At 46.4% G+C, this 19,016-nt stretch overlaps 1 protein-coding gene across 1 annotated transcript in view; it reads left to right on the plus strand.

Annotated features, from left to right (window-relative positions):
• Positions 1 to 19,016, plus strand: part of LOC142578295 (cell adhesion molecule Dscam1-like) — a 204,868-nt gene that overhangs the window by 141,859 nt on the left and 43,993 nt on the right. The window contains exon 3 of the mRNA XM_075687693.1: positions 17,540 to 17,701. Coding sequence (XP_075543808.1) covers positions 17,540 to 17,701 — 162 coding nt within the window. The remainder of the gene's footprint in view (positions 1 to 17,539; positions 17,702 to 19,016) is intronic.

Below are 19,016 nucleotides of genomic sequence, written 5' to 3' on the forward strand. Positions count from 1 at the left end.
ATCGTTTAATAAATTGAGCATGTATTTCCCAAAGAGCAAACTTTAAAGAAATACCTGTTGCGCCAGCTATTATTTCGTGTTTAAATGATGTTTCCTAGTTGTAATGTTCGCAGCTCTGCCGGAATGCACTGTGTGCGCTAACCGATGCATTGTCACTGTTTCTGCTAAAGGAAACGAGCGCACCGCGACATTTTCGCTATCTGTTTACGAAGCGAAACCTCACGCGAAGTACGTAACTGTATTAAAGACAGAATCTGAATTAATTTTCCTCCGATGAAATTGCAAGAAAACATGATTTCAGTCGGCCGCAAGCAGAGATTAGCTAGTTTTCCCGCTTAACATAGATTTTCGACTCCACCTTGTAGTACTTTATTTCTGAAAAAGAGATAGTAAGAAAGAGGCAGAGAATTTATTTGAAAGAAGGCAGAGAGGTCCGCCTGATTTACGGGCTCTAGGCTGCTACTCTGCACAGGGGGAGGGGGAATGGGGACATAAAGGGGGGAAGAGGGATGATGATGGCGTTGAAGAAAGCTAAGTTCAACATTGTGGTGATTAACATTCAGAAACTTGACCCATGAAGCCACTGCCGGGTTCCATATCTTGTCTGTAGTAACTGTATAGTTCAAATGATCCTCCTTCAGATAAAGGCACTATAAGAGAAAGTTGGTGCGTGGGCCTCACTTGCCTGAGCAGCACAGGCACCAAGCAAAAGCTTCACAGCATCTAAAAAGCTGCGATAAAGAGCTCCAGTATGGCGATCACCTGCAGGGCACATTTAGCGGCCGGATTCTGGAGACCGCAAAGAATCACGCCCGTTGACTCTACCAGGTGCTTCGGCATTTTTCTCAACGCTTTGCTTCCTATTATGTCCATCTCCTTGCTTGCCCGTTGTGCCACCGGTTTCATTGGCCCTATCATTCTTGTCTTCATGGCTTCATGAAATATAACAACAAAAACATTTCCGTTGAATACCCATACCATGTTTATTGTTATGCTGAGTCGTCACGAAAGATGCGGCATCTGGGCAAGAAGCAATCCCCAGAGATAGCTACGTTACGCGCAGAGAAACAAAGACACCATTTAACACCCAAGACCCTATCACCTAGTTTTTCTTTCAATATAGCCGGCTACGGTAGCGTATATTCAGTCGTGCCATTAGTGCTAAGCATTGCAGCGTAGGTCGTGGAATAGATAGCTCTTAATTTACCGCGACAGGAAAGTTGAATCTCCTTCATGGCTTGTGTTAACAACAGTGGCAGAGTCCTAATTGAGTCGTGCGGTACGTGCAAGAGACCATTTGCAAATTTTGTCCAGGGCAGAGTACTTTGCTCCCTGCGGAAAAAAATGAAAATCCCTCGCCTGAGGTCTAGCGCACGTAAATGTTTCATCGTTGATGGTGTTCGCTTTCAGTGCTCCTGACATTGCGCTAGAGCATTATAAAGAAGCACCATACCTGCCTGCTCTGCGTTCATTGCGATAAAATCACTTTAGCTAGGCTTCTTACGCAAACGGTGTCCGTTGCATAAAAGAAGCACCGAGCGAACTGCCGAGCAAATCGAAGGAGCTTGACCTCCCTCTGAGCACATGCTGCCTGGAACTTGGTGAATTGTGGCGCAACGGCCCCTGCCGGACAGTTCGCACGCCGTACAATGAGGGTTGTTCCTATGAGAGACGCAAGCCAAATAGAGCTGCATGGCTAGTGGTGATCAGGAGAGCGTGGGTTGACTGTAGTAGATGGATAGATTTACCTAGGAAATCAAGGAGGGTTGGTTGGTAGAGGGGCGAAGGGGGCACGTGTTACCTGTTACTCCGTTTCCCACATAGTACACGTGCCTAGGTCCTATGAATGTTGAAACTTATTCAGAAATTATGCTGAATAAACTGAAAAAAAAGTAACCAAATGCTGGATGACGGGATATCACGCTCAAGTGCAAGATTTAAAAGAAAAATAATAGAAAGTCACAAGATTTTGTTTGAACGTATTTTTTTTTTTTTGCCACTCCCACGGATCCGCAGTGAAGTTGGCCTTTCACAAGTACTGAGTTTTCCACGATTGGAGACATGAAGAAACGGGCACTTTATCTCTGCATTTCTGAATCATAAGCTGATCTACTATACGTTTAGTTTTGTGACTGCTCCGATGAGTCATAGGTACTGCGACAACGTTGCAAGGGAGTGAAATTGTCACCCATCCTACTTCATAACCAGCCAAGACGAAGGGAAGAGCTGCGTACATGGTGAGCGTTTGCAGAAGTGAAAGTATGTTGGTTCTATTAAACTGCGAGAGCAAGATAACCTAAATGTGGTCCAGCATGCACCAATCTCAGTGCAAATTTCGGCAGAAAGCGTGTGGTAGATACAGACAAGAACACGTCTGCATTAGAAACACGAGGCATTATTATAACATGTTAACGTTTCGTTGCGTAACTTTAAGCTCACAACCACTGACAATGCGGTTCACCCAGCGGTTAGTAATATTTTATGCTTGTTTCACAGGGAAAATAGTAAAATAAAATATATATATATATATATATATATATATATATATATATATATATATATATATATATATATATATTAGCAGTAGGTTTCAAATTTCAGTGTGCGTTTTAGCAGCTGTGTTAGCCTCAAGGCTAAAGATGGTAGGAGACCTGAACGAGCTGCACTGGTATCCTTTGTCGTAACTCCAAAATCCACGGAAATGTACAAGGACACACGGTCGATTACCGTTTACTTCCACAATGGTTGCTCGACGACGCGTGATTACCCATTCAAGGTCGAACTGACGCGAATGACCCGCACGCGAGATTGGATTCGCCGCAAAGCTATGAGTGACGCAGACAAGAAAACGCACTTTCGACCTGATATCTAGACTCCGCACTGCCCGAGGAGCTAATTATTGAAGATGCACCCGTTAATTACAGAGCGCGTATCCGCAATCGTGCCCTACACTTTCATCGCCCCATCGTTCTCGGCACGGAGCTTTCTGCTACCTTCGCCGAATTTTTTTTCCGATATTAGGGGATGGTTTATTCGCAAGTGAACTCCCACGTGGTTGATTCATAGTTGGAAAAAATATTCACAGAGCGAAACCGTAGCACCTATCTTACTTTACCAACCGCTCATAGCGTGTTTCGTCTTCGCAAACATTCTCTGTCGCAGCTCGCTGAATTATTAAAGTGCGTTTTCGCAAAAACCCCAACCCACTGGTGAATCGCTAGACCTAGTCAGGGGTTGACGTCGCAGGACATAGTTGCATGGCAGTAATCGATCGTCGCACCCTGCGCTCTTCCTGAGTCTGCGAACAACTTTAATGCACTCTAAGGCGGGTCACTACGGCGAGTTTCCTTATACTATTAGGATACTGTCACATAATTAAGAAGAAAGACCACTTAGTTGCGTAAAATATACGAATGCTCTTATAGAGCTGAACTAGGACTAGAGAATATCTCCTTAAACAATAGAGAGACAGATGGTTTAGTCAAAGAGGAAGCTTATTGTAGGTTACGAAGCTTACGAAAGCCAAATAATGTAAAAGATAGCTCTCGCATCATGTCTTCTGAAATGTTTATGGGAGAATAATGCAGCTGTGTATCCCATATGGCACTAGGCCGGAGGGAAAGAGATAAGTATAAGGCAGGGAGGTTAACCGGAATAACGTCTGGTTGACTACCCTACACCGGGGGAATGGGCAAGGGGGAAACAAAGATAACAGGGAGATAGAGAGGAGCGAAGGAAAGACGGAAATTGCGGTGAGTTCGCTCACGTGTGTGGTCTTACAGAAATTGCAATAATAGTCACAGATGGTCGCACAAGCCCGTCGTCCTTAAGAAGCACAAAAGCGCCTTCACCGCTTTATGGCCCGATTGGCGATGGGGGCAGTGTTCCAGCAGCACCTGCACAGAAAGCGGCCGATTGTCCAGTTTTTGGAAAGCTTGTTCTTGTCTTGGGGGTTCTTGTCTCTCTGGGGTTTATCGTGGACAGTCGCACAGCAGGTGGTCGGTGTTTTCTTTGGTGCCGCAGACCTCGCATGCTGCACTGTCAGTCATTCCAATTAATGTAGAGTATGCCTTTGTGAAGGCAACTCCTAACCAAAGGCGACAGAGAAGCGTAGCTTCACGTCGAGGAAGTTCGAGTGGAGGTCGGAGTTGTAGGTAGGGGTTTAGTCGATGCAGTCGTGTAAGTCGGAAGTTTGGCGAATTCCACTCGGTCAGTGTGAGACTGCGTGCCAGGTGTCGAAGCTGCCTTGCGGCGTCTGTCCTCGAGAGCGGAATTAGAACGCTGTGCTCTTCTTGATGTGATGTGCGAGCAGCGTTATCGGCGGAATCATTGCCACTGCTTCCACAATGGCAAGGTACCCATTGAAAAACGACCTCGTGAATATGGCACTACCCTTTCATAATCTGCTCTGAGCCAACAGTTTGACGCAATATGTTGCAGGAAACAGTATCCTCAGGAGAGAGAGAGAGAGAGATGAAGAGGGGAGGCAGGGCGGTTAACAAGATATTAGTTACCCTACGCTGGGGTTGGGAAATATGGGTTAGAACGAGCACAGAGAGAAAATTATTAAAATTTGCACACAGCGATACACACACGAAGGGCGTTCCAGTTAGAGACGCGCAAAAAGGCCGTTAAATCACAAAAAAGTGCAGTAGTGCTTGCACGGCCTTCTACTGTAACGTTAGGTCGTTTCGATGGTGTAAGATTCCTTCTTCCGATAGTGGTAGGTCGCCCAGCTGGTTGAGTTCGGGGCGAAGGGATTCCCTCTGTGGACTGCGTACTGCGGGCAGTCGCACACATACGCTCAGGAAATATCACGCTTACTAACCGAGATAGATGCAACTTTCTGGTGGCATGGCAAAAAATATACCAGCACCTTTTTCACACCCCTCTTATAATGAAAGCCGAGTATTTTCATTCGAGCTTAGGGCATCTCTGTCTCAAAAAAAAAAGAAAGAAACTCGCAGTGCAGCAAAATGGCATCAAATGAACCTACTAAAGCAGTATTCGGTGCCAAATGTCTCCAATCTAGCTAGTACTACAGCCTTCGTTCGTAAATATTTGGTAACTTTCAATTTTTTAGGCCTTTCATTTCGCGTGCGAGTTCGTCGGAGCAATACTGTAAACTTGAAAATGCCCTGCAGTACAATTTTCGAAACATTCCAACGACGATCCCTTATGGAACCCTGGTAACGATGCAAATCGCTCTATGGATTTTAAATTCCCAGATTAGAAGCTAAGGTTCAGCATTCCGAGTGTCCTCACTTTCTTCCTGCTCTTGTTTCACGTGCCAGAATCTGCCATAGTTGTGAGCAATAAATTTCATAAGAGTGCGACGCTGGGCTACTTGGTTCATGCTGGTGCAGAAAGCGAACACTATCTTTTGCTTCTCTTTCTGTGTGCCTTCGTTTTGAGCGCTCTTTACCGTCATATGCCTTATAAATTGTCTGTATATTGTAACGATTTTGAGGACCACAGGTTAACAAAACAACGATATTTATTAAGGGCGAACCTGTGCCCATAAGTAAAAGTCACTGCGGTCGTGAAGAAGTCCGCGGCGATCACGTTCTCAAACTGGGCTCAAACCGTCTTCCCCTTTCTTCTCGCGTGACACCTCGTGCGCGTGGCGCATGCGAGCCGCGTCCAACCGGCTACCCGTGCCATGAAGATCGCTGCCTGTAGTTGCTGTACAACACCACGGTACGGCGTGTACAGTGTCCAATACGAAGGGAGCGCAACTTGAATGTGACCGAGTTGTCGCGGCGATATGTTGTTTGTGTGCCGCTCTCCGTGTTAAAACAGCACCACTTTGGAGAATACTGAACTGTGTAAGGCAGAATTATACCACTTTGTAATGTAGCGAAAGAAAAAAATGAGATTTGTAAATTTTTTTTCTTCTTCTCTAAATCACGTATTTGTTAACCTTTCCATCGTGAATTTTTGTTGATTAAGGCGCGTCGCTAACAGCCCGTGGGCTGTGACGAAACTGGGATGTACAGTACACTGGCGTTCATCCTTTCATAATTTTTTATATAATTAATATTGACGTTGTACAATAAGATAGCCTCGTCGCTTGGCAAAGTATTGTCAGAGAACTGGTAACAACACGTGGCACAAATGTATCACAAATAACAGTCAGTCAGCATTAACACAAGATTCGGTACATGAGCCCTGGAAGCCACAGAAGAAACAAAAACATGTTGAAACTCAAATGCTTTGCATTGCCTGAGTACATGCAAAGTAGACAGTTTCGCAGATGTGTTTCACTGCCAGCGTTATACATATCGCCGCCTTAGCTGTAAGAAGACATGTTCTCAATGGTGCAACCCATGCATGAGCTCAAAAGTCGAACATTAGGAAGGCACTACATTCCTAGATTTGGCGCTCATTTTACTCGCTTCATTTTTCCCTATTCTCCCGTCCAACTGTTTCCCCGCACCTACAAGCATATTCCTTTCGTGCTCCCTCCTCCTTACACGATATATTTAACACACTCTCCAAGGAGAAACTGAACCGTTTTCGTCCAGGGGGCAAACCATAAACTCTCTGCACCTGAGGTTCCTACTATAACGATTGTCCTGCCCCACTGTCCTGTCTGCCACGCACCAGCAGCTCTCTCGCTTATAGCGCCGAGATTTACAGCGTCGTAAAGCGAGCCCATCGCAGGAACACCAGTGCAGAGGCTAAGGGTGGTAGGGAAGAGACAGCCAGGCCTCGTATCAAGCTATGGGACACCTGGGACGTGCCGGCCCCTTTCTCTTCTCTCCGCTCTCCTCTCAGCTCCATCTGGCGCTGATTCTCTAGATTACGACAGGAACTACACGTACAGTGCTTGCGATGGCGCGGGACACGCCGTGTGAAAGGCAAGAAGGCAGTCGAGGGAACCGAATGGCGGGGCATGTAGTGGATATATCGCGCACTGTTGATATCTGTCCCATCACCCTTGCGACAACAGGCTAGTGCGAGTGTTAAGAATGAAGAGTAGCAGCGTCAGCGGGACGAAGCCGAGAGCCTAAATAAAGCCAGTCCACGCCCAGCGTATGTTGCGTTCTAACGCGTCGGCGTTATATTGTGACAGCGTATTTGTGGTCACGGCTACGGAAGAAGCTGACTCACCGAGAATAGAACACTCCATGTTACTTTCCATGGCCGTGTAGCTTTCGTATTATTACTTTGCTATTGTTGTCGTATACTAACATTTGAATTCTACAAAGTCTCTCAGTTTAACCCTGATGTTTATTTCCATGATTGTTGGCTTCGCTAAACCTTTCATAATAAAGCAATTTAACACTTTCTTACTGTACGGGTCTCCTCAACTCGATGACGGTGTGAAAGATAAAACGTCTTAAGTTCCTCAGAATCAAGCATCTGTTATTCCAAGGAGAAGTATTCGAAGTCGGTGTTCCCACGCTTACTGGCTTGCTTCAAGGTTGCCCACCCGAAGGGTGTCTTGGCGTGCTTAGACTTCGAGTACGATCAATGGAATCGGCCATTGCAGAAATAAATATGTAGGTCGAGCTTTGTTGCAAACAGAAAGCTTCACAAAACTTACAGCCAAAGCCCCTAATTTTCTTGCTGGAACATTCTGCCGCTTGATTTTATTTTGGCAGGGAGGAAAGTTAACACCATGGCTTTTCCTTACGTTTTTATTCCTGATTTCTTGCTTATATTTAAGGTGAAAGCCTTATATGCCTCATAAAGCGAAAAATCCGGCATCCGTCCAGCCTGTCATCCGATGGTACAAAAACCCATGTGACCAAGCGATCACGTCATGTTCCCGGCGCGGGACCTGTTGTGGCTCGCACCTAGAAATGCCACGGTGAAGTAAAATAAATGAATGCGAATAACTTAAAGTACATTAAAGTGGATCGAGGTGAATTGAGTATTGTAAAAAAATGAAAAAGGTGCATTCAAGTGGATATAGGTGGCTTAAAGTGACTTAGGTGCTTTGTTCGTTCCCTGCTTTTATATGGTGGACGTCAAGGTCCAGCGGTTACCACGCTGTCTTGATTGAAGTGAAAGCACGTACGAAACGCATGCTCTTCTTTTAATGTATCAGATATACAAAAAATTAATAATTTCATGCCCTCGAGCGAGAGGAGCTCATGAGGAGCACAACAATGCTGATGAATAATCGTCTGCTAGACGGATTAAAGACGAACTTCCATCAACGTGTCTTAAAGTGGAATAAGGTGAAGTAAGGTGGATTAAGGTTGCTGAAAATTAGAGTAAGGTGACTTAAGGTTGATTTTATTTAAGGGGGATAACACAGACAAGTCCTCATGGTTTCGTCTTCAGGTCACGTAAGGATACTTAAGTGACTCTCAACTTTTTGCCCACTGTCTTTTCCTTCGATGCCTGTTTTTCTAATCCACGCTTGCATCTATGTCAGAATAATATTGCTAATTTTCCCCCGGTTCCTCACTGCTATTTAAGAATGACACGCTTAGCTTGTAGTCAGCAGGCTCATGTTGGCCGACTACCGCTCATCGGTCGCGTGGAGGGAATATGGCCTCAGCTCAATGGTGCGCCCAGTCGCGTTGCTTGTCCAGGCCATTAGCTAACTCTTTCACAGCTCACGCTTGCACTATCTCAAACACTGAACTTGTCTTTTACGGTAGCGTGCGCGACTCTTGCGCCACCACAGGTACTTCCGCTTAAGCGCACGACGCAATAGTGGGAGAAAATGAGGCGGTGTAATGCGAGCTACGAGAGCCGCTGAAATTTATGTGCAATCAGTGAGAATGCGCGACGCGATAATGCGGGAGCATACGCAATGGCAAATTCTATCCAGCTGCCATACTGTAAGGCACGTGCGACACAGTAGCGAGTAATCTATGCACAGCGTGCGCTGTGTGGCAAGTCGACGAGCATTTTACTGCAATCGTCGCTGGTGCGGAGACGCAAGGTCGTTCTCGCAGAGAGCCTTTCAGCGTACGACCGTGCAGCTGATATCACCTCTGCATTATTACAGGTTATTCCTGGTTCACAGTAAAAACTGCACACGTTTTAGATCGTATTTCCGATAGTCTAAGCAATGTCTCATTCCTTATGTTTTATATGTTTTTTCGCTAAACTATATGCCTAAATGGGGAAACTACAGATGCATCAGCAACATGTGTAGTGTTGTCTCTTTTTTTTCTCTCTCATGTAAACGCCCCTTTCTTTGAGTGTGCTTCTCAAGGGATGTCAATCTGCTTCGACGAGTTCGCGTCTCGTTTCACGTGCGGAAATATCCAGTGATCTCCTGTTTGACTGCATAGACTTCTATCGATCATTTGGCCCCTTTTACCGTTTTATTCTCTAGCCTCGGATGTTTTCAGTAGCTTCATCACTTGTTTCACCACTTTTCGGAGAGATACAAATACGCGTTCTACCCGCATGGGTTCTCGGGGGGAAAAAATCAATCCTCGGCCTCGTTCATCACGGAGCGGCGATCTAATTGAAGCCGCGACGCCCGCGCGTTGTGTCACACGCACGCGTCTCGGAGCACAACGTCTCCTTGCTCTCGGGATTCAGAGCACGCCTCGCCGCCGGCTACCCGGATCGCATTTCGGGAGCCCCTGGGTGCCGAAACGAACGCCCGACGCAAAGCCCGCTGTAATGAGGTTGTTCGATTGAAAAATGGCTGAGGCATACTCCTCCCCTCCTCCCTCCCAACCTCTATCCGCTTTCATTTTTCGTCGTTGCCTCGGCGTGCACGTAGTAATTCCGCCATAGGCTGGAAGCCTTTTTCATTAACTCCGGCAGAAAGTACGGCTTGGAGATTCCTCTACGCCAAGCGGAGTTGACAGAGGTCGCGCTGAGGAAAGTGGAGGGACATGCGTGGATGACGAGAGAAATTGGTGATGTATTTCTTGCGGTGGTCATGACAAACTCTTTTCATATTATTTTCGATTTAACCTTCGTCGACAATGTAATTTCTGTCACTTCTTCACGTGCTTTCTTTTTGTTGTACATTTGGTTTCACGGATATTTGCAACATTTCTCTTCCCACTTTGTGGGGTTGCACTCTTTCGAAAGCTTTATATCCGGGCACGCGCATGCAATCGCACATATCAAGTAGCCCATATCTACGCGGTAAGGCAGAAGCCAGCTACTAGGTGCCTATTCGTTGAGTTGAGTTGAGTTGAGTGGTTGTAGGCTACTGGTGGGATTCGCCTTGCAGTTGCTGCCCGCAATTGCTCCACCGTAGCAACACTTAAAATACATAAATCATATAAATCAGACACAGACCTCAGAACTACACATAGTCACTCCTAAGGTCACCGTGTGGAGGCCATATCCGTGTCCTGAAGGTAATTTAAAAGAAGGCGAGAAACCTCCTTCCTATCTAACTGGTTCCCGCGCGGGAAAACAATGCCCTGAAGAGAACTGTGGGGAATTCCTGTCTTCTTGAGGGACCCGAATAACACACTCCTTTCCGCGTTATACAGAGTACAGCACATAAGGTAATGTTCTAAGTCACTGCACACACTACACGTTGAACATAATGGAGACAACGCCAGGCCAGTCTTATACATCCTCGCAGGGGTATGAGCAGAGCCCGTGCGAATGCGGAGCAGTAAAGTGGCTTGGTTCCTTTTGAAACCCTTGGTCACACATGGCTTGTGAGGTGAGCTCCACATGAACTGAAGTGGCACGACACCGCTTCTCTGAAGAGTCTCTTGTCCTCTTGAGGCACTTTTCTCAATGGATTCCCAGACAGCGCTCTATGGGCGAGGCTGTCCGCCATCTCGTTGCCTATGATACCTATGTGCGAGGGCACCCATTGGGATCGTATGGAGAAGCCTTTGATATGGAGAATGTGCACCGAGCGTAGGGAGCTAAGACATAAGGCATCAGTAGGGAATCCTTGCTCTAACCTTTGAAGGGCGGATTTCCAATCTGTAAGGATAGCAACAGGTTGAGGCGTACAAAACCGTAGCTTCTTTACAGCTGCCTGAATGGCAACGCTTTCGGCCGTTGTGGAGGACACGACTGCAGTGAAGCGAACCGACCAATCGTACTTCAAAGAGGGAATGTGAAAAGCAGCTGCACTAGATCCTCTGACCTTGTCCACAGAGCCATCAGTAAAAATTTGAAGATGACGTGCATATTCAGCTTCAAGATGTTCCAGTACGAGCGAACGCGTTGCCGCCAAAGGAGAACTCCGCTTAGCACGAACGTGAGGAATTGTCAACGAACAATCGAGGCTCGCGAAACACCAAGGTGGTTTCAACCTCTTAGTTCGACCTCTTGCGTCGAGACCCAGGTAACCAAGATTATTAAGAGCCAAGTACGCTCGGGACTCAGTTCTCTTTCGAAGGCTCTATAGAAGGGCTCGCCCGGCTATCGTCTGTTTGAGGCGGCCAATTTGAATCAATAACCTTTGTGAAGCGACTAGGCTAAGAGGTCTCGATAGAGGCTCATAAAGTACTGCATTGTTAGGAGCAGTCTGCAGAACGCCAATAGCCCTCCTTAGCCCCTTTCTGTGCAACCTAAAGTCGTTACAGCTGTTATAGTGAGGGGAAAATTAAAGGGAGCTGGTACATTGTTCGCCTCGTCACTTGTGCATCGTGCAGCCTGATCATTGAAGAAGGGTGATTTCCCCATTGCTCCCTTGCAACTCTACGGATCACATTGAGACGCGGAGATAGTGATGTCACAATAGAGTCCACAGCTCGTCCCCACTGTAGACGGTAGTCAATAATGAAGCCCAAGAAACGCTTGTGCTTCAATTGGCGAAGGCAAGATCGATCAAGGTCTATCTTCAGCCGCGCATACCGTCTTCCTCTACCTGGAAACATGATGAAGCCAGATTTTTCCACCGAGAGACTCAACCCAACACCTTGAAGGTAATTTTGAACTGAAAGTAATGCCTGTCGAGCTATCAGAGCTAAACGCTTGTGTTGATATCCGCTTAACCATATACAAATGTCCTCCGCATATATCGACATATGGATATGTCTGCAATGTTTTTGCACTTCAGCCGGAAAACCAGCCATTACAACATTAAACAGCGTCGGGGAAAGAACACTTCCTTGAGGTACACCTCGCGATACCGCCCTTTCGGTGCTTATGGTGCTTCCTAGCCGCACTTGAATTGTACGATCACTGATAAGTGAGTGAATGAATCGCAGAAGATAGCCTTGTACTCCTATGGCCTGCAAGTTATTTAGTATTGAGCTCTGAAGTACGCTATCATAAGCCTTTGATACCCATAAGAAAATAGCTAGTGTTTAGAGGCCGAAAGCTCTTTGATGTTCAATGTGGCTTATCAAGTCCAAGACGCTATCGTGCGCGCTTAAACCTGCGCGGAATCCAGTCGTGCATGTTGGCAGAGCCCTTCTATCTTTGAGCCACCATAACAAACGCTTACTTGCCAGCTTCTCCATGAGCTTAGCCACACACATCTTCGAGCCACCATAATAAACGCTTACTTGCCAGCTTCTCCATGAGCTTAGCCACACACGACGTCAATGATATCGGACGATACGAGGCCAAGTCTGTCAATTCTTTGCCGGGCTTCAGCACTGGGACAACACAAGCCACCTTCCATGAAGGAGGAACGTCGCCAGTCTCCCACACTCGATTGAGATAGCTTAGGAGCATCTTCCGGTATTCCAGAGGTAGGTTCTGCATCATCTGGTTAGTGATGCCGTCAGGACCTGGTGCACATTGACGCCGCAGGCTGCTGAGTGCTGTCTGTAGCTCTCGAAGTGTGAATGGGGCGTCCATAACAGATGTAGATGTTGCAGGCACAGCGCAGGGATGAATTCCGGAACTTACACTTACAAATGCATCTGCAAATTCCTCTGCCAAGCACACGAGAGATTTCTGCTTGCGCAGTGCAAGCGCTTCGAAAGGCTTACTAGGACGGGAATCACCAGCAAGGCTACCAATGACTCGCCAAATTCTCGTCATGGGGGAAAAAACAGTCAAGCTAGCGCAGAAGGACGCCCACTGCGACCTACAGAGCTTGTTCGTATGGCGTCTAATGGCTGAGTTAAGCCTGTTGAAGGTCGTCTTTAAGGATCTGTCGTCCTTCTTTCGCATCAGTTGTCGCTCCGCCCTTGTGCGCGCTGCGCAAAGGTTCCTGAGTTTTAAATCCGGAGTCGGAAAATGATTAGGCAACTTGACCGCCGTGGTAGCAGCCATCTTACCATAAATCATTTTGTCTATCGCATCTTCAGAAACACTTGCAAGTTGCTCCCTGTATTTGTCCCAATTAACAACATGGCTCATTTTAGCGCCGCACATATGGAAGTCGGCAGTAAACACTAAAGTTGGATAGTGATAACTTCCCATGGGGTCAGGTGCAGTTGACCACTTCACAGAGACGTCAGGTGAATGCAAGGTTAGGTCTATAGATGTGGCTGAGGCTGGAGGCAGGAAGAAAGTGGGACTTCCCTCATTGGCCACGCACAGGTGCAAACTGTCGATAACTTCTACAAGTTTGCGTCCGCGGAACTCTGTGTTCCTGTCACCTCAGACAGAGTGATGGGCGTTGAAGTCGCTGCAAATAATTAGGGGCGCTGGGCAACGGTCACAAAGCTGCTGGAGAAACAAATCCATTGCTACATTCTTCCGCAGAGACACGTATATGGATGCAACAGAAAGAGTTCGGAAGCCAAGCCGTACCCTCACAGCCGCTACCTCAATACTATCGGTGCAAGGATCGGTGATGTTCACAGCCACATGAGGAATCTCTTCGTATGTAAAGGGCGGCACTTCCTGCGCGAAATGACTTTATGCAGCAATTCTTGTGTGGGACATATCCAGTGAAAAATTTCCCCCTTGGTAGGCCAGCCTCCGAGAGGGCCAATACTGGAACACAAGTTTCTTTCAAAAATAATTTCAGTTCTGCTAATCGACTTATAATCCCAGCGCAGTTCCATTGCATAATAAACGGCACTTTTCGGTGATCTTTAGTTGCACGAGGTTGAAGAAAACTAGCCATTTTATAAGGTAAAGTTCGCTGCGAATGCGGTAATCATGGTCTCAAAGGAAAGAACGAGCTGTAGAAAGTTCTTCAGGGTGCCAGTCTGCATCGCTTGAACATATGAACGGAGGACTTCAAACAGAACTCGCAGAAGGTCAGACAATTCCCGATTTTTGAGCTCCTTATTTTGCCGGACGCACTGACTCACAACTTCAACAAAAGATGCGGACTGGGACCCACTCGTCGCCGCTGCAGCTGGTTTCTTCGTCTCTTTTGAGGCAAGGAAATGTCCTCCTTGTCTTCGAGTCTGGCTGCGATCTGGTCGCTGAGGAACTTGGACACTTTTGGCTGAAGCAGATCGAACAACCGGCTCACCCACAGAGGACTTCGCCGTCTTGCTAGGGTCAGGTCGCTCACTGACGTTGCTTGTTACCACGCCACGAACTTCCGACTCTAACGCAGTGAACTCAACTTCCGACTCTAACGCAGGGAACTTGTCACTTCCAGGTATCGGCTTCTCAGTAGGTTGTGGTTTGGGACCACTAATGAAGGACACTCGACGGTGTAAGGCGGGATCAAACCCCGTAGCACACGCTATGCAGTGCTCAGCAATAACCAGAACTCGCAAAGCATGTGAAGCGACAAAGATTTGCTCCAAAAAGTAAATGAAAAGATCCGTGAGAAACATACTGCATAGAACAGTTTTATTGTTGCAGTCACCTGTCAACATGTTTAACATGCAGTCACCTGTAAACAAATAGAGGTATTTAAGCACAATAAGCAAGAAATCCCTTCTGAGGTATTTCGAACACGCCACGCAAGCAGCACAACACCTTCAGTGACAAGAAGGGCAATATATATAACAGGGGTGGAAAATCGATCGTTCTGTCACTATATTTGCAGCTCTAAATGGAATAGCGGTTCCATGCAGATATCTGCACTGATATCTTAATATATCGCTCGCGCGATTACCATTGTGTTTAAATGGTAGCGTGTCCTCTCGCAGCTCGAGTCGCAACAGCATTTTGGCAGGACTTTTCTGGTCGAATGCAACGAGGTGTAAGTTGTTGTATGCAAGCGTTTACTGGCACATGGCGGGAAAGAGTATTTGACGGACGACAGTCATCGGTTGTCATACCGTTAATTCACCAATCAAGCGTCAAACAATATTCAGCATGGCTTCAACAACCAGGAAAGTGCCACTCGCGCATATAGACGTGTGTACTTATCATCACAAAAAGAGGGCTCTCTCGTAAGTTGCAAGATTTTATTGAACCAGTTTACTCTGCTCTAATTCGGCGCACTTAGAGAAAGAGTAATAGCGTCTTTTTCGCATGGGAAAAGCTATACCAGCGCTACCCTATGTCCATATATAGTTGCTTCGACTGTACGCTTTAGTTAAATTTTATTGTGTGTGCTTGTGTATGTTGCGTACGCGTGTAATATAATGTACTGGGTTGTCAACATTAAGTTTTATGGTTTTCTTAAACTGAGACACTAGGAGACACGCGAACACCACCTGTGCACATAAGTTACGTGGCCAGGGGCACACAAAGTGAGGTGATAATTATCGCTGTCAGCAGCTGAATTAAATAAAACGGAATAATTGACTTTTATTAACTACAGTAAGTGTGTACGTTTCTATTCCAAAGTTGGAGGCAGTCGTGTTTCCACAGAGTTTCACTTGCAAGAATTCTTCTAGCATCTTTGTGCTCCGAGATATCCGACTGCGAAATTTAATTGTTCTTCGCATGATTACACATGCAAGAGAATGCAGATCGAAGCTCCTCTCTGGTGTGACGGGGCTTTTGCGTGCGGCGTTTAGTCTTACATCAGGGCGGAGGCATAGGCAAACATACAAATACAAATACAAATACCTTTATTTTAACATCAAGGATGTTAGGGGTGCACCCAAAAAACCTATGCCAATATGATAGCTGTTCCCCTTCCCTTCTCAGTTGGCGAAATCAAAATATGACAGCGAGGCGCGCCGTGCAGTTGTCGCCCTTGATTTCAATAAAACTTACAATACTTGGAAATCAGCAGTTACTTCATTTGCGTAGCCCAGACAAGGACCGTGCCCGCTCGTCTAGTCACCATAACGCACGCGCATTGCCCTCCGGTGCCATTATCTCAGCATGACAGTTGCCGCCATCGTTACAAGCTGCGTGGTCGCGTGTTACGACAGCGGTTCCGGGCTCTTCGATTTTTTATTTCGCCAGCCGAGAGCGGTAGGGGAACAGTTATCCTCTTTGCCAATGCCTCCGCCCCGTTGTCAGACTAAACGCCGCACGCAACAGCCGCGTCTCATCAGGGAGGAGCTTTGCGCCGATCCTAACTCTCTTGCAGGCGTAATCATGCGTAAGTCAATTAGAATTTTGAGTCGGATATCTTGGAGCACTGACACGCTAGAAGCATTCTTCCAACTGATACTGTGTAAAAACACGACTGCCTCTAACTTTTCATTACAAACATACCCACTTACTGCAGTAAAAAAAAAAGTTAAGTATTCAATTTTAGTTAATTGCGCTGCTGACAGCGATAATTATCATCTCACTTGGTGCCCCCTGGCCACATAAATTATTTTCAAAAGCGGTTTTCGCGTTTCTCTCAGTGACCAAATTTAAGAAAACCATAAAGCTTGAAATTTGGACACCCCGTATAGTGTGTTCGAGAAAACTGCAGCCAAGCTCTTCAAGGAGAAAATGAAGGTTAAAGAAAAACATGGTGCAAGATACCATTATAAGACATACAGTGTTCGGCCATCAGACCTTTGTAGACCGAACGCCGTATGTTCTATAACTGTATTATAGATCGTGTTTTCTTCTCCTTAAACAGCTTGGCTAAAGTGACACCCTGCATATGACTGCGTCATTTCAGCTGTCGTGATCGTAACTTGGAGTAGCATGCTAGATGTATGGCGAGGCACAGCAGCCATTAAAGAGTGTTTCCTTCTCTCATGTACTGAGCATTCAGGTTGTTCTCCTGTGCATTTCTCTGTTCATTGAAAGTGGTTGCTCTACGTACTTACAATGTGTTTTTATGTGCAAGATAGCTGCATATTAGCTATTAGCTCAATATTGCCACGTGCGTTTATTTCAGCTTCTAGCGACGCGAGGTACGCAGCTCGCGTCGCTGCGACGCGACCGGCGTCGCTGCGCCGCAGGCGGCGTCGCTTGACGCGTTTCGATCATGCACGCGAAACGTATAAATGCGGGACCACCGCCTGCGCTGGCGCAGTCCGACGAACGCCCCAGACGCGCTTGCTGCTTTCGCCGTCACCGCGTTATTCACTTGATTTCGGGCACAAGTTCGCCCATTAAACTCTCTTTAAGTCTACCGCCCACGCAGTGTCCCTTTCTGTCTGCCTGCGTGCCAGGTAGATCACAGTCACCTACGTGACAATATTAGCTAGGAGATCCTTAATACGAAAATGTCTCGTTGTGGTTATCACGATTCTTGTGTACCGCACTGAAGTGTATTGCCCAGAGTCCTTTTTTTATTGATTGCGATTAAAATAGCTGCAGCGACAAAGTGTCAGGAGTCTTGCAAGAGATGCGGTGGTATATATCTAAAGATGGTGGCCCGGCCTCCTTTTCCTTTTTCTTTTTGCAGTGGTGCAGCAGCAGTATGAGATTCGTGTCTACGACGACTTCGTAATCCGCATGAACACCGGCGTCCTTCGGTGTCACGTTCCGAACTACGTCAGAGAATACGTCGTCGTGACCTCGTGGGTCCGCAGCGACGGCTTCATCATTTCTGTGCAAGCCATACCAGGCAAGTAAAAATTACACAAAAGCACACCAGCCTCCGGTAACGGCATTGGAGCTCACTTTCAATAAGTAACCGTACAATCGACTCAGCCATCTTTAGAGAGTGTGTGGAAGAAATTTTAACATCAGTTATATGACAGTGTGCTTGATTGATGGAGAAGCACGGTGGTATGCGCAGTACGCCAATGTGAGGAGGTGCACTGTATACCAAGGAATAATTTCAACAGGTTCATATCTAAGCAAAGATTTTCAGTGTACGAGATGGCACGCTAGCAAATGGAGTACGTGCGCTCCTTACGAAAAAATTCCTTTGCTCATACAAAGGCAGTTACTTGTACGGTACTTATTGACATAAGATCACAGTAAACAATGCACCAACATAAGCCCGCTATAGTCAGAATTGTATTCAGCTGAGCTAGTTGGTCAACGACGCCTTTTGCCTGTATTTATTTCTCCTTAGTCAGCTTTTCAAGCTCGCCTTATCACATTATCCTTTTCGACATCATGATGCCCCTCTAACCACTGTTAGAATTTCACAAAATCGTTTTACCACACACAAGCCTTTCCTCACGTGACATCACGGTTCTCTCTTGTGTGTGCAACGTGGACAGTCCCTCCAGAAAAGGAATCGGCAGTTGATATTCAGACATCGTATTTTGTAAAGATGCTTCCTCTGCCATTCTATTTATATTTTACTAGTTGCATACAGTGCCCGATTCAGACGGCAAGCAAGTTTACGCCTTTGTTTAAACCACTGACGAAGCGGCAAATATGTTTAAAAAATACTTGAAGAATATGACCTAGCTCAGGGGGGTATGTGTTTCTATCCCACCTGGGACAAAATAAAATGAATTAATGTGGAAGAGAAGAGGGTGACTACTGTTAATAAAATGCCCCTCAATCGAAGCTGTATGCGGTGGCCTATACTAAAGAAATCTGTGTTGTGAGCTCTCTCCTTCTTTTAATCTCTACTAGTGCCTTTATATAAACCGAACCTTTAGGCAATTAGTAAGATATCGAGCGCCCTTGTTAACTTGGCAAAGCAAGCGGAATGCTCTAATAACCAGCCACCCAGCTGGTGGAGTTGATCGGCGGAAAAGCAAGTGGCCATTATCTATGACGGTTAGCAGGGCTGTCGCTGCATCTTTTCCGACAGCCGGCTTTCCTGCCCATCGATTTTCGGTAGCAGTTGCAACATTTGCATAATTATGAAGAACACGCACAGATGTTAATTTCAGTAATTGCTTTGGCAGGAAAAAGAAGAACGTGAAGGAAACTTAGGGCTTGTAACCGCCATTCGAGTTTGTCGAAAGGAAAGT

This window comes from Dermacentor variabilis, chromosome 4, assembly GCF_050947875.1.
Source record: "Dermacentor variabilis isolate Ectoservices chromosome 4, ASM5094787v1, whole genome shotgun sequence".
NCBI classification, from domain to species: domain Eukaryota; kingdom Metazoa; phylum Arthropoda; class Arachnida; order Ixodida; family Ixodidae; genus Dermacentor; species Dermacentor variabilis.